This window comes from Olea europaea, chromosome 10 (genome assembly GCF_002742605.1).
Source record: "Olea europaea var. sylvestris chromosome 10, O_europaea_v1, whole genome shotgun sequence".
Taxonomy (NCBI): Eukaryota; Viridiplantae; Streptophyta; class Magnoliopsida; order Lamiales; family Oleaceae; genus Olea; species Olea europaea.
The window spans coordinates 37,414,535-37,427,944 of NC_036246.1; the positions used below are offsets into that span (position 1 = coordinate 37,414,535).

At 34.9% G+C, this 13,410-nt stretch overlaps 3 protein-coding genes across 3 annotated transcripts in view; 2 read left to right on the plus strand and 1 right to left on the minus strand.

The window, feature by feature from the left end:
- The window catches only part of LOC111402103 (ribulose-1,5 bisphosphate carboxylase/oxygenase large subunit N-methyltransferase, chloroplastic), a 7,159-nt gene extending 2,811 nt beyond the window's left edge, over positions 1–4,348 (plus strand). Inside the window, exons 5-12 of the mRNA XM_023030172.1 lie at positions 550–603; positions 749–820; positions 919–999; positions 1,611–1,783; positions 2,004–2,106; positions 2,192–2,323; positions 2,447–2,569; positions 4,027–4,348. Coding sequence (XP_022885940.1) covers positions 550–603; positions 749–820; positions 919–999; positions 1,611–1,783; positions 2,004–2,106; positions 2,192–2,323; positions 2,447–2,569; positions 4,027–4,113 — 825 coding nt within the window. The 3' untranslated portion in view covers positions 4,114–4,348. The remainder of the gene's footprint in view (positions 1–549; positions 604–748; positions 821–918; positions 1,000–1,610; positions 1,784–2,003; positions 2,107–2,191; positions 2,324–2,446; positions 2,570–4,026) is intronic.
- Positions 4,349–5,050: 702 nt separating this feature from the next.
- Positions 5,051–6,314, plus strand: LOC111402761 (transmembrane emp24 domain-containing protein p24beta2-like). The gene is made up of 4 exons (XM_023031100.1): positions 5,051–5,248; positions 5,477–5,660; positions 5,771–5,878; positions 6,052–6,314. The coding sequence occupies exons 1-4, from the start codon at positions 5,069–5,071 to the stop codon at positions 6,183–6,185; spliced, it is 606 nt and encodes a 201-aa protein (XP_022886868.1). The 5' UTR covers positions 5,051–5,068; the 3' UTR covers positions 6,186–6,314.
- A 142-nt stretch (positions 6,315–6,456) lies between these two features.
- On the minus strand, positions 6,457–12,962 carry LOC111402104 (acetyl-CoA acetyltransferase, cytosolic 1-like). Its single transcript, XM_023030174.1, has 15 exons — positions 12,801–12,962; positions 12,374–12,441; positions 11,029–11,127; positions 10,760–10,933; positions 10,531–10,636; positions 9,749–9,887; positions 9,306–9,383; positions 9,163–9,228; positions 8,643–8,728; positions 7,941–8,040; positions 7,665–7,775; positions 7,547–7,588; positions 7,274–7,360; positions 6,899–7,005; positions 6,457–6,764 (listed from the first exon to the last, which is right to left on the minus strand). Exons 2-14 carry the CDS (start codon positions 12,414–12,416, stop codon positions 6,916–6,918), a joined length of 1,221 nt encoding a protein of 406 aa, XP_022885942.1. The 5' UTR covers positions 12,417–12,441; positions 12,801–12,962; the 3' UTR covers positions 6,457–6,764; positions 6,899–6,915.
- Positions 12,963–13,410: the final 448 nt, after the last annotated feature.

Sequence of the window (13,410 nt, forward strand, 5' to 3'; positions counted from 1 at the left end):
GTGGTGGGGGGGGGGGGGGGGGGGGGGGGGGGAGGCTGATTTCCAGTAAAAATGACGTTCATAAAAGTGGAAATTTTCTTAGAATAAGGATGATAAAATTTGTATACATCATGACATTTGCCCAGCCGACAAATTTTTCAATGAAAATACTAATATCCAACATTGAAATAACAAAGGATTTGAGTCATTAGAGAAGGAAAATATGGATGAATCTTCAGCATGGATGATGTGACCAAATTTGGTCTTTTATTGGAAAGATGGTTGCCATTACCACTGCTTGAATCCCTCCTTTTCCTAGCACACCATGGGCCTGAACTGGAGTCTGAGCCAATACCCAACCTATGCACTAATTTTTATCCTGGTTTTCCTTAGTATATATTTACCCATGCATGTTTTCCTTATACTTGTTATGCATTACGTTTTCACAATTCTATGAAAGTCGCTTGACAGTCTTGTTGAAAAGAAGTAAAGATAGTCTCTGACATAATAAACTTGTATAATATGTCATATTAATTTTGTTGGTGATAAATGTTGTGTATGCCTTCTCAGGTATTCAACATGGAGACTTTTAAATGGTCTTTTGGCATTCTTTTCTCTCGCTTGGTGAGTTGCACTGACATGGTTGATTGTAATTCTTCCAATGAAAACGGGGGAGATTCGGATTCTTGATGCCAAAATCTTTTGATAACGTAATCATATATCAATCTATTAAAATGAATGATATAGAAGTTATATCCATCTTACACAGGTCCGTTTACCCGCAATGGATGGAAAGGTTGCCTTGGTTCCTTGGGCAGACATGCTGAATCATAGTTGTGAGGTACAACTTTTATGGCCCACTTCTGGATAACCATGTGTTTTATTGACATAATTGACTTGCACAACCATAGCTCTGAGAGTTTTATTTGCTTTGTCAAGGTGGAGACGTTTCTGGATTATGATAAATCCTCCCAGGGAGTTGTTTTTACAACTGATCGAGCATATGAGCCAGGTGAGCAGGTACACAAGCTCCAGGATGCTGACAAGTTAACATTTCTATATCAAAAATGTAACAGCTGGGAGATCTTATGAGAAACAAACTTCAATGTTAAGAATATGCCAGATTCTAATGCTTTTGAATTTTGTTTTGGTTTTCTTAAGGTTATATGCAACTGGATCTGGAGCCATAGAACTCTCTCTTTTAATAATGACTTCTATTTATGTGTTCACCTCCAAAAGAAAATGTTTAACGTTCTATTCAACTGTGTTATGTTGGAGAAAGTATGATTGTCTTTGAATTTTATTTTCATCCTTGTAAGACTTGTCTCTTTCTTTTTTACCTCCTCCTTTGATGGGTTTGCTTGAGGGATGTTTTGGACTCCTTACTAATTATTTATTCCTTTGAGTTTGCTTGAGGGATGTTTCGGGACTCCTTACCAATTATTCATTCCTTTATATTATGAATTCTAAGGAGACAACTATTGTTTTTGTTTAAATTCTATTATATGGCAGTAATTGCTACTTTTATCTTGTTGCTCTGTGATCAAGCCATTATAAATTATCTTATAGAACAATTTGACGCTTATCACCTGTTACATGAGTATAATTTTCTGTTGCACAACTTCTTGAAGGTTTTCATATCATATGGAAGGAAATCCAATGGGGAGCTGCTGCTTTCATATGGATTTGTTCCCCAAGAAGGAACCAACCCTCATGATTCTGTTGAGTTGTCATTATTACTTAGAAAATCTGACAAATGTTACAAAGAGAAGTTGGAAACTTTGAAGAAGTGTGGTTTATCTGCGTGAGTACCTATTATTGGATGGTTTCATTCATTTATAAATGATTCACTGCTCATAACAATGTTAGGTGGTTATTTCTTTAATGATTTTGAGAATAGGATTGCAGCCTAATCATCCGAGTCATGATACTACTGAAACTATACGTCATTCTGAGCTATGAAGGTTTTGTAATTGTTCCTGTTGAAAATATTGGAGTTTCTAATTATTGTCAACTGTTACCAGGTCACAGTGTTATCCTTTACAAATTACTGGTTGGCCCTTGGAGTTGATGGCGTATGCCTATCTAGCAGTAAGCCCTCCAAGTATGATCAGACAGTTTGAAGAGGTCTGGTAGTTTTGCAACCTAAGAGAGAGAAAATAGTTCTTTTACATTTTAGGCAATTCGTAACATGACTTTAAATTTATTCCAGATGGCCACTGCAGCTTCAAATAAGATTACATCAAAAAAGGATTTCAGATACCCTGAAATAGAAGAAGATGCAATGCAATTTGTATTGGATGCTTGTGAGTCGAGCATATCAAAGTATTCCAAATTCCTTCGGGTGAGTGATTTTCATTTCTAACTGAAATCTTGTATTTTTTCTGTGGAAATCATGTTCTGAAGATATGCATCCATGTGAGAGTTTACTTTTAAATATTGGTTTTAATTTGCTACATTATGACAGGCAAGTGGGTCAATGGATCTGGATGTGACAAATCCAAAGATCCTGAATCGGAAAGTATTTCTGAAACAGCTAGCAGTGGATTTGTGCACTAGTGAACAGAGGATACTGTTTCGTGCTCAATATGTAAGCAATCACCCTATTTTGCAAGATATGGCCTTCTTTTAGTCTATGCTGCTCAATATTTAACACACAATTGCACACAAATTTGAAGATTAAACAATTTTATAGGCTATGTTTTTTGCATTTGAAACTTGAATCATAGGTCACCACGGTAAATATAATGACATGTGTGTGAGGTTCCTCTACTGGCTGCTTGATGATTCGACTCTGTGTTTTACTTCACACGTGTTTACCGTGTTTCACTTGCCTGTTGCACAACTAATTAACAAAGACAAAATTCTATTTTCAACTATTTTTCTTCAAAATCAGTTTGCCTTCCATCATTTAAGATCTATTGCAAAATAAAAAATCTGTAAATGAAAATGAAGGGAAGCTGCGGCAGACTAAACTTCTCAAATTTCCTTTGTTGGTGGCCACCCCCACCCCCCAAACTCTCATGATGCCCCTCTTCTGCAGCTCATGCATAAATAAGGATAGTGTTTCATTGTCCTTGAGAAAATGTTTATAAATAAGAGAAGGGGAGGGGGGGGGGGGGGGTTTTTTGGGGGGGGGGGGGGGGGGGGGGTGCCACATAACACCCTGGTTGTCCAGGGGTTGTTCAAGTGCAATTTCCCTATAAATAAGTCAAGTTGGGCCAATTTCTCAGTTTTATTATTTTACACGTAGTTATTGAAACTGAACCGGCAACCAGTTAACCGGACAATGGTCTGGTCCAGTTTGCACTAATTGGTTCATTAGCAATTAAAACAATCAAGAACCAGTTGATCCAGTTAATAACCATCCAAAGCGAACAGGTTTGGAGAAAAACGGATCCAGTTCAAACCAAACTAGTTAGTTACGAATTTCAAAGCAAAATTTTATATCAAATTTGCAATGATGAAGATTCGAACCTGTGCTTCTCTTAAGAATTATTGAAAACTCGACCACCGTGACAACAAAAATATATATGTCCCATTTTAATCTTTGTTTTTAATACATTTTTTTTTAAAATTAAAATTAGACATTGCAATGACCCACCAACCATTGACCCGATGATTTGACAGGGTCAACGACCGGGTCGGGTATGGTAATTATGATTTTACATGAAGCTATATAGCTTTTGATCACTTAGGCATGCAGTAATTGTTTACACGCGCTTTCTTCTTTGATACCAATCTTGACACTATGTGGCTGTTGTTACCCAAGGATACAGGACCTGAAACATGAATTCTGGTACTGTGAATCGCCAAGTTCTATATACTCCTTTGAAAGTGATGTAACCTACTGCAGATATCCCATACATCCATTTTGATAGCATGATGCCACTGGGACTTATCTTGAATCCCTCGTTTTTACCAGCACAAAACCATGAGGCATAATGCCATTTGCACGTATCTTTAACGCTCTCGTTTTTACCAGCACCATTGTTCTATTTTTTCTGGAATCTGATGATATTGTCTTACTTTCTTTTTTAATACCAGATACTGAGGAGGAGATTGAGAGAGATAAGAAGCGGCGAACTAAGGGCTCTTAGAATTTTTGATGGTTTCAGGAAGTTATTCAAATGATAACACAAGAAATGCATCTGTATGTGTTCAATATCAACTGATGGACAAGGTTTTGCTACACAAGTCAATGGTCCATTTATGTACATTATGGAGAATACAGAAGCATGTCATTTACAAATGCGATGCAAAAGCCTGTATAAAATGTTCAAATTTCCTACAATTCCACAATCTATAAATTTATGACTATGTATGCATACATTACAAGAGAGAATCAAAACGTGGTATTATTATATTATTTTTCTTCAAACTTCGTATTCTTTTGCCTATTTAACACGATAGGTTGAGGAGCTTAAGCTAAGAACAAAGGAGGATGGGGTGAAAAGTCCAAATGGTGCTATAGGTTGAGGAAGGAGGCGGCAATTTACACTTATGGTATGTATATGTCATTTTGAATTGAAGAAGATAAAAAATTAGCAATACAATAAGTCCAACTAATCAACTCTTAGGCTTGCTTGGGAGTTTGGTGCATCGGTTATGAGAATTTTTTAAAGTATCGATTTTGAGAGAAACGATCAAAATTATACTATAGCGAGTTTGAGTGATGTTTAAACCATTAAAAATCGGTGTCTAAAAAAATTAGCAAGCACCGTTTTTCTTGATCCCTCATAAATGATGTCATCCAAAATCGTTGAAAAAACCTCCCACGCAAGGCCTTAGAGTAACAAATGGTACAAGCTCACGATTTGAAATATTACATCTATATTAAAAATGGACCAAGTTACAACTTATGTTAATTAAGTAAAAATATTTAATAAAGTGTAAATTCTTTAACGACTCTAACCAACTCCCCTCAAACATAAAAAAACAGACATTTATTTTCTTCTCTCTCTCTCTCTCTCTCTGGACATCTAAAAGTAAGTTCCCTATATCTATATTTTCATGGCTGTTTTGAACTAAGCATATATACGATCATTGAAATTAATTGGTGCAGATGGGATCGGGCATTTACGCGAAGATGATATTGATGGTTGTGGTTTTGTCGATGCAAGGAGTAATTGGAATAAGATTTGTTTTGAACAAAGAAGAATGTGTTTCATACAATGTTGAATATGAAGGTGAAACTGTCCATATTTCCTTTGTTGCCATCAAAGCTGATGCTACTTGGCATTACGGTGATGATGGGATCGATCTCATGGTAATTTCTTTTCATTTTCCCCTTCTAATAGATGTTATTTCTTGATTGAATTTTTTTTTATTTTTTTTTAAATCTTTTCCATTGATTTTTGGGTGTTTCATTTGTAAGATTGGGCATCATTTGTGTAGCTATGAACCTCTACCTTGAGTCACCTTGTGTTCCCTTCTCATATTGCATCTTGCCCTTTACGAATAATCATGACTCTAACGATTACGTCATATTTATTAGATAAAAGGGCCATCGGGCGATCCAATTCATGAATTTCGAGACAAGACGAGTGAGACGTATGAGTTTCTGGCTCATAGGAGAGGGGTATATCGGTTTTGCTTCAAAAACAAGTCACCTTATCATGAAACCGTAGATTTTGACGTTCATGTTACTCATTTTTTTTCTAATCAACATGCAAAGGATGGTACGTACGTGTTGATCCATCCACATTGCTTGATTGATCTTCTCGTATAATTTTGATAACATTTGTTTTTTATCGTTGAAATGTTTGTATGCATGTATGATTACGTACAGAACATTTTAAGCCGTTGTTGGAACAAATCTCAAAGTTAGAAGATGCTCTATACAACATCCAGTTTGAACAACATTGGTTACAGGCGCAAAGTGACCGTCAAACATTTGGTAACCAATTAATTTAAAAGTTTAAGCTATTCGAATATATCATTTAATTCTTGTCTTCAACAAGTATTAATTTGGAAGAGTTTTCAATTTATCAGTTGAAACTCTCACAATCATGCACACTTGTGACGAACCATTAATACATGTGATCATTTAACGAAGCGCAATTGATGCAGTTAACGAAGGTATGAGACGGGGAGCTATTCAGAAGGCGATTTTGGAATCAGTAGCACTTATTGGATCAAGTGTTCTTCAACTTTACCTTCTTCGCCGGATTTTCGAGCATAAGCGCAGAATATCCAGAGTCTAAAAGTTTCAATGTGTGTGACTTTGTAATTTTTCTTTTATTTTTTGTAAACAAAGCTTTCAGTTGAATGCAGGCTAAAATATGTACTGTTTTGTAAATTCTAGAGAGAATATATTGAAATTTTTTATTGACTGGAAATCCATTCTCTAATAATTTAAGTTGATAGATGAGGTGATACAATAGCATATGATATAAAAAGGGTTTATTGAGGATTTTTTTTTTCTGCATTAGTATATCATAGCGTACTGTAAAAGGCAATGATTCACATCATCAATAAACTCTAAATCGCAAAGAAATCGAATTCCAACAATGAACTCTCACAAAGAAATAAGATTCGAATGATTGTGTTTTACAATCTTGGAAAATCCTGGGAGAGACGACGAGGGATGAGTGAAATTAACTACATTCTCTTTTCATTTTTAGGTTTACAAATGTAATCTCCCTCGTACAATCCAAGTATATTTCCATTTATTAAATGAAGAAAAGGAAATCACTATACTTCTAAATTAAAAGAAAATACACACACAATTTACTCCTTTGTTAGGTCCATCTCTTCATGGCATACGTATCTCTTGAAAGTAACTGCAATTGAGACCTTTTTAGTCACAAAACTCATTAACTCATCACACAAACAAGCATAAAAATTAGAAATACACAGCATTTAAATGGTGATCATACTCTTAGGTACTCTACTACCTTCTAACTTTTAGACTTACCAAAAAGCAGAAAATGATTATACAAGCTCTATCACGAGTGCTGAAGCACCTCCTCCTCCATTGCAAACACCACCAATTCCACGTTTTCCGTTGTTTTGCCTCAATACCTGAATCAATGCAGTTCGATCAAGTCAGTGAAAACAGCTTATCATTTTTGTTCTACGAACAATTGATCTTTAATTCAACTCGTTCAAACCCATCCATGAACTATACAAGATGTACAAAACTGTGTAGTTTTTATCTATGAAAGAAAATAATCCGAAATTCTTCATAAAGAAGAGTAACATACGGCTATACCTATCACTCACCAAAGGTTTCATTTTTCCAAAATTGCAGTAACATCAGATTAACTCTCTAGTGGAGAAGAAAACATACCCCCAAAAGCGTGACCAATATACGTGCTCCACTACAACCTAAAGGATGTCCTAAGGATACAGCTCCACCATGTACATTTACTTTTTCCTGCAAAATATCAGTAATATCATTACACAGTGGAATCTACCCATTATATCGGCACAAACGGATAATGCACACAACATAAACACTGGCATTTGCACATAGTAACACATTTTTATTTTTTATTTTTTTTGGTGCACAGGGAGGAGGGCTTGTTGCGATAGGGAGAGAGGTTGAAGTTGAACAACTCACTGGATTAAGCCCCAACAATTTCTGATTAGCAAGAGCTACAACCTGCATGCATCACGTGTGCAGAATAAGGACATACTCCATTTGATAAACCATTCACTCAAGTGAAAGACAGATATACCGAAAAGGCTTCGTTGATTTCATAATAATCTATTTGAGATGCTTCTAAGCCAGCATTTGAAATAGCCTTCGGAATGGCAAGAGCTGGAGAAGTTGTAAATAATTCTGGTGCCTGCAAAGTATGCTCCATTCAAACATCAATGTTGTAAAGTCAACCAAATTTATATTTAAGGTGAATATGGGAAGTGTAGAAATAAAGATTCATCAATTCCTTCATGGTAGAACTTACAAAGCTAAGCTTATTTTAGAATCACATAAACATAAGCATGCATGATACCTGAGCAGCATCAGCATATCCAGAGATTTTTGCAATGACTTGTAGTCCAAGCTTCACAGCCTTCTCTCCACTCACTAAGACCAGAGCAGCAGCACCGTCGCTGGAAAAAAAGATTAGATTCACTTGTAAATAAACCTCAACTTGAAGGATTTCTGGACTCAATCTCTAATGTTTTTACATTCCTAGACCCCATTTGTTTCAAATGGAAGCGAAGAATATTTCTTTGTGCATGTATGTGCAATGGCGGTGGGTGGGTGTGTGGGATGATATGTTTCGAACATGTATTCTAGGAAAAACTAAAATTTAGTGCCAAACTTAATAAAAATTTTAGGTACAAAAAGTTTTCCTTGATTGCATAATTTTCAAAGGAAACACGAAAGTAAAATTTTTATTCCATAATTTTTCCCCCAGTTTCGTTTGGAATGAATAGGATTAAGAGAAGCTTAATCAGTGTGCAGGAAATCACAAGAAAATCCGGGGTGCAACTAAAATAGTTAAGGATTTCATTTAAAGAGATAAAATAGAAAAACAGCAAATACCCTTCACTTCAAAGCTAATACTAAATGAACCAAGTTAGGAATTTAAATGATTCCTTGAAATGATAACATGAGTAGATTAATGATCGCTGCTCAATCAGAACCTGTGTTACTCAATAGAACTGAACATGAAGTATAAGAATGCAGGACTGCAAAGGCAAATAACCTTATGCTAGAAGCATTGCCAGCAGTGACAGTACCACCATTTTCCTTAAAACTTGGTCGAAGTTTCCTTAACTTTGCAGCATCAAACTGACCAGCCAAAGAAGAATGAGCAGCAATAAATATTCAACTTAATACTAATCTACATATGCACAGGCACACACAAAAACCTAAGAATATGCTAACTGATAAAATGCATCTTTTTTCTGATACCGGGCGGATTTGGACGCATAACAGTAATGCCTGGCACATTAATTCAGTTCTTGTTTTAAGGGTGGAACAATTTGGCAAGTTAGTTTCCAAAACAGTAGGAAAAATAAATCCAAAATATTCTTTGACTCCCATAAAATTCATGATGACAGAAATGCAGCGTCCAATGATATATATAGACATGATCAACACTTTTTCTCTAAGTGCACTTCTTCCTATGGAATACAAATGAATTATAGCACTGATATTGGGTGAGATCTGCACAGAAACAAGTACATTATTGTGTAAGTCTCAGTAGTAGGTGAGAATTTCACCTTTCCTAGACCTTCATCTTTATCAACTACTGTAGATGGTCTTCCTCTTCCTCCAGATACTTCAACCTGCATGATACCAGATTGCAGTTCATTACATGTTTCAGGGAAAGCTACAACTAGAATCTAAGCTCTAGTTATCATACTGGAGCAATCTCCCATGCAAAGGCACCACTATCTTGAGCAGCAATGGCACGCTCAAAGCTTCGAATTGCATAATTGTCCTGCATGATGAGGTACTATCATCAAACTCTTGACATAAGCAACATGTTTTCGGACAACAGATTCCTGGAAATAAAAGCAAAAGAAATGTGTATTGCAAACCAAGAAACCCATTACTCCTCTCCCCTGTTTCCTGACTAAGAAGACAGCCAAATATATATTGGGGAGAATTTATGATGAAAGGGAAGAGAAAACTAGGATTAAAGAAAATGAATACATATTCTTTTTATAGAAAGAACTAATATATTACAATAATTTAGAACATCATGAGTGACAAAGAAAAGAAGTAAGATGGTAATCAGAATTACACTATAGTTGACTAAACTATTCAAATTAAGAAAAAATTCATTGGTATTTGTAGACAGACCTGCTCCTCTCTCGTGACTTCATGGTGTTCGGCACACAATTCAGCACAAACACCCATTCCAAAGTCATTGTAGACATCCCATAGTCCATCTCTCAGCATCCCATCAACAAGAGTATCATGTCCAAGTCGAGATCCTTTCCTGGAATATATTAAAATCCATATAATATATGTTACATATTAAACTATTTTGCAACACCTGCAAACTAGTGAATCTACTGTACTCATAACAGCAACAACTATGAATATGACATTCATAATTCACAGAAGCAAAATGGGAAATCCAATCATTTTACATTTGTGGAGGCAACAAAGCTAGAAAATTTTACTGTTGTAGTTAGAATGGGCATCACAAGATAAGAAAGCCCTGAAATTGTAATCATCAAGCCTAATGATTATCTCATTGTTCTGAAGAGTCCACACAAAGGAAAAACATGTGGTAGCACATTGGGTGATCGTAATCAATGAAATGAAAGATTTTTAGACAGAATTAACAAGTGGGAAAAGTTAAGATAGCATTTGAGATTGGAAAGGTCTAGCTATGGTTCCTTTATTTTGGTCAGCAGTAGCGAAAGTGTACATTATTATGGTTAGCTCATACCAGAAATCTAGATATTTGCCTTTATATTCAGTCTATATGCAATATGACAGCATCACTTGTCAATTTCACAATTGTGAAAATTTATCTTCTTAATCTTTAGGGGGAATAGGAAATACAAAAAAAATCATTTGACCCAAAGCAGATTGTAAGTAACAAAAGCATGACCCTAAATTAGATCACTAACCTTGCTTCGGCTAAGTATTTAGGGACATTGGACATGCTTTCCATGCCACCAGCCACAACAACATCATTGATGCCCAACTGGATACTTTGTGCTGCAAGCACAGTTGCTGTAACGAAAACAGAGTATGTAATGACTAATATCACAAATATAATGCCTTCCTATTTCTGCAGTAGAGAAATTATAATTTTGGTCGAAAGAAGATCTCTGTTTTTTATAGTAAGAACCAAACCTTTCATCCCTGATGCACAGACTTTGTTAACGGTAGTGCAAATCACTGTATTGGGTATCCCTGCACCTAATGCTGCCTGCCTAGCTGGAGCCTGTCCCAAGTTTGCACTGAGTACATTTCCAAAGAAAATTTCTTGTACTAGTGATGGATCAATGTTTGCTCTCTGAAGAGCACCTTAAAGTTAGCAGGTTAAAGAAACAACATTAGAACTTCACTGTATAAACAAATTTCTCCATTTGGATGACAAAATGTAAGATTAGCAATCTCACTCTCAATAGCTATAGATCCAAGCTTGGTTGCTGACAGTGATGAAAGGGAGCCAAGAAAGCCACCCATTGGTGTTCGGGCAACACCAACGATGCAAACATCTATTCAAACCAAAGCAGAGGATTTCATGCCAATTAAACAAATCTTGACAAGTACTTACTAATTATAAAGCTAAAACATTATATCAAGGTGAACGTGTCACAAGCATTAAATACTCTAAGAGAAGGGAAAAAAAGCATATAACTAGAGTTATAGAAGTACCAACAATAAAATAAAAAAATTCACAATGCATTAAACTCTCTAAGAGAAGAAAAGCACACATATAACTGAAGACTAAAAAGTTGTTAAACCTAAATCACTAAAGACTCTTAACAAAAAACAAAGGCGCACTACACAAGCTAACACAGAACAAGATAGTGCAGCAAGTAGTGTTTCTAGCAATTACTTTCCGTTTGAGAAAAATACTGGAATACCCCTCCCTTTTCAAAAATCATAGAAACTCCATGAGATTTGTTATCCAAAACAAATCCTCCCATGTCAGCCCAAAAAATGAAAATGTATTACCCATTTTTTATATTTTGCTTTCATACTATGCCCTTGTTTTAGCCCCATTCTTACAAAAATTCATTTTTCCAAAACTCATATTCAACCACACATTCTTCAATAAAATAATATTACACATAAATCTATAACTTCTTCCTACTTTTTAACCACATATTCTCCAAAAAATCGCTATTCCAAAATACATTTTTTCTTCAAAATGGGGCTCAAACAAGGGCTATATTTGAAACTATTATTAGAGGTAATTTGAACTATCTTCCTTCTCTCTTTTTTCTCATAACCATTTTTTTTTGGGTTTTTGAACTAAAAGGAAGCATCGGTTTTAGTAAAATGACTTATAAAAATTTTGTAACAACGTCCAAACAAAATTAGGAAATATAATTTATTTCTTAAAGCACTTCATATTTTTTTAAAATATGATCAAAACAACTTGTTTGTTTACAAATAAACACAAATAGATATTTAGAATAATTTAATAAAGATAAAGTGTAAAAAAAGTAGTGCATTACTGAACATGTCAAGTTTTAATAATTTGTAAGTTTATATCAACCCCATTTAGTAGCGTTTGCATGTACTCTAATCATAGTACTAAAAATACAAAGCACTAAATAAGGTTCAAATTTTGGAATTATTCTTTCCCCTTTTCTCAAGTTACAATTTTGGATCAATTTTGTTCATATTTGGAAAGATTGGGATGTCACTATAATAGTAAAAAAACCTCAATGAATGTAATGTATTTGCTCTTTCTTTTTCAAATTCTAAAAATGAAAATAGCATATACAGTACCTCTGGGCTTAATCGAATCCCCCGTTGCTGTAGCTGGTGCCATGATCAAAATAAATGCAAATTATGTCCTGTTTCATTCAAATTTGATCGATTTCAGCACAGAAAACATATATTGTTAAGAATGCGTGGCCCTTAAATTTCTTAAACTCTTCCATGTGATATTTAACTTCACAGAAGAAGCATGAGGCTAGGGGGCATTAATTTTAATTAATTAATTTTCAAATATTAATCTACCAACGGAAAGTTTCATCTGAATTGTATTCTATGCATAGATCTAAAATTACGACATAGAAAATTAGATCAAATTAAACAAGTAGGAATCTAAAATTGGTTATGAATCTACAGAAATGGAAGCTCTTGGGGATGTTGGATCTGTTAAACACCGTTATGGGAAATGTAAGAAAGAACGCATTTATACAATTGGTACCTGTATGAAATCAATGAACTGATACTCAGTAATGGAAACTTCAATTTGAAGAGAAGTGGGTTGTGAATTTATATATAGGTGGAGATGGTGGGTGGTGAAAATTATTATTTCAGGTGGCCGTGCAACCAAAATTTGAACACGCTGACCTTTTTTGTATTATAGTTGAGATGAGAGTCACGTTTTGTGTAAAATGAATAGTGGGGTGAGATGTGTTCGAAGCGGTTCGACGTGGGTCGCTATAGTTTTTGTCTGATGGGAATTAAAATTAAATTTTTAGTCAAATTTGATAAAAGTTAATAAAATATGTAATTGAAAAATTGTCGATCAAATTAAATATGAGATTAAAACTAAGGATTATCCTTAGAGTACATAAGGGTGTCCATTTGACACTCCCGCGTAGGCACCCCTCTAATAAGAGGACGTCGAGCGTCCATTTTAGACACCCTTATGTACTTCAAGAATAATTCTAAATTAATTATTGATTTTAATTTAAAATAAAATCTAGACTAAACTATTATACCTATCAAACAGGGTACATTTTTTTACAAGCATATCTCTTTACCATTAATCATGATTGAATCAAACACTATTTCTTTTAAAAAAGAAAGTT

What these genes read in the sequence shown, in the direction of transcription:
- LOC111402761 (XM_023031100.1), top strand. Translation starts at nt 5,069, where the DNA reads ATGATATTGATGGTTGTGGTTTTGTCGATGCAAGGAGTAATTGGAATA. An exon ending in ATGATGGGATCGATCTCATG is followed by an intron (nt 5,249 to 5,476) that starts GTAATTTCTTTT and finishes CATATTTATTAG; the next exon opens with ATAAAAGGGCCATCGGGCGA. An exon ending in AAGTGACCGTCAAACATTTG is followed by an intron (nt 5,879 to 6,051) that starts GTAACCAATTAA and finishes CAATTGATGCAG; the next exon opens with TTAACGAAGGTATGAGACGG.
- LOC111402104 (XM_023030174.1), bottom strand. Translation starts at nt 12,416, where the DNA reads ATGGCACCAGCTACAGCAACGGGGGATTCGATTAAGCCCAGAG. An exon ending in TTGCATGGGAGATTGCTCCA is followed by an intron (nt 9,229 to 9,305) that starts GTATGATAACTA and finishes GGTATCATGCAG; the next exon opens with GTTGAAGTATCTGGAGGAAG. An exon ending in AAGATGAAGGTCTAGGAAAG is followed by an intron (nt 8,729 to 9,162) that starts GTGAAATTCTCA and finishes TTGGCTGGTCAG; the next exon opens with TTTGATGCTGCAAAGTTAAG.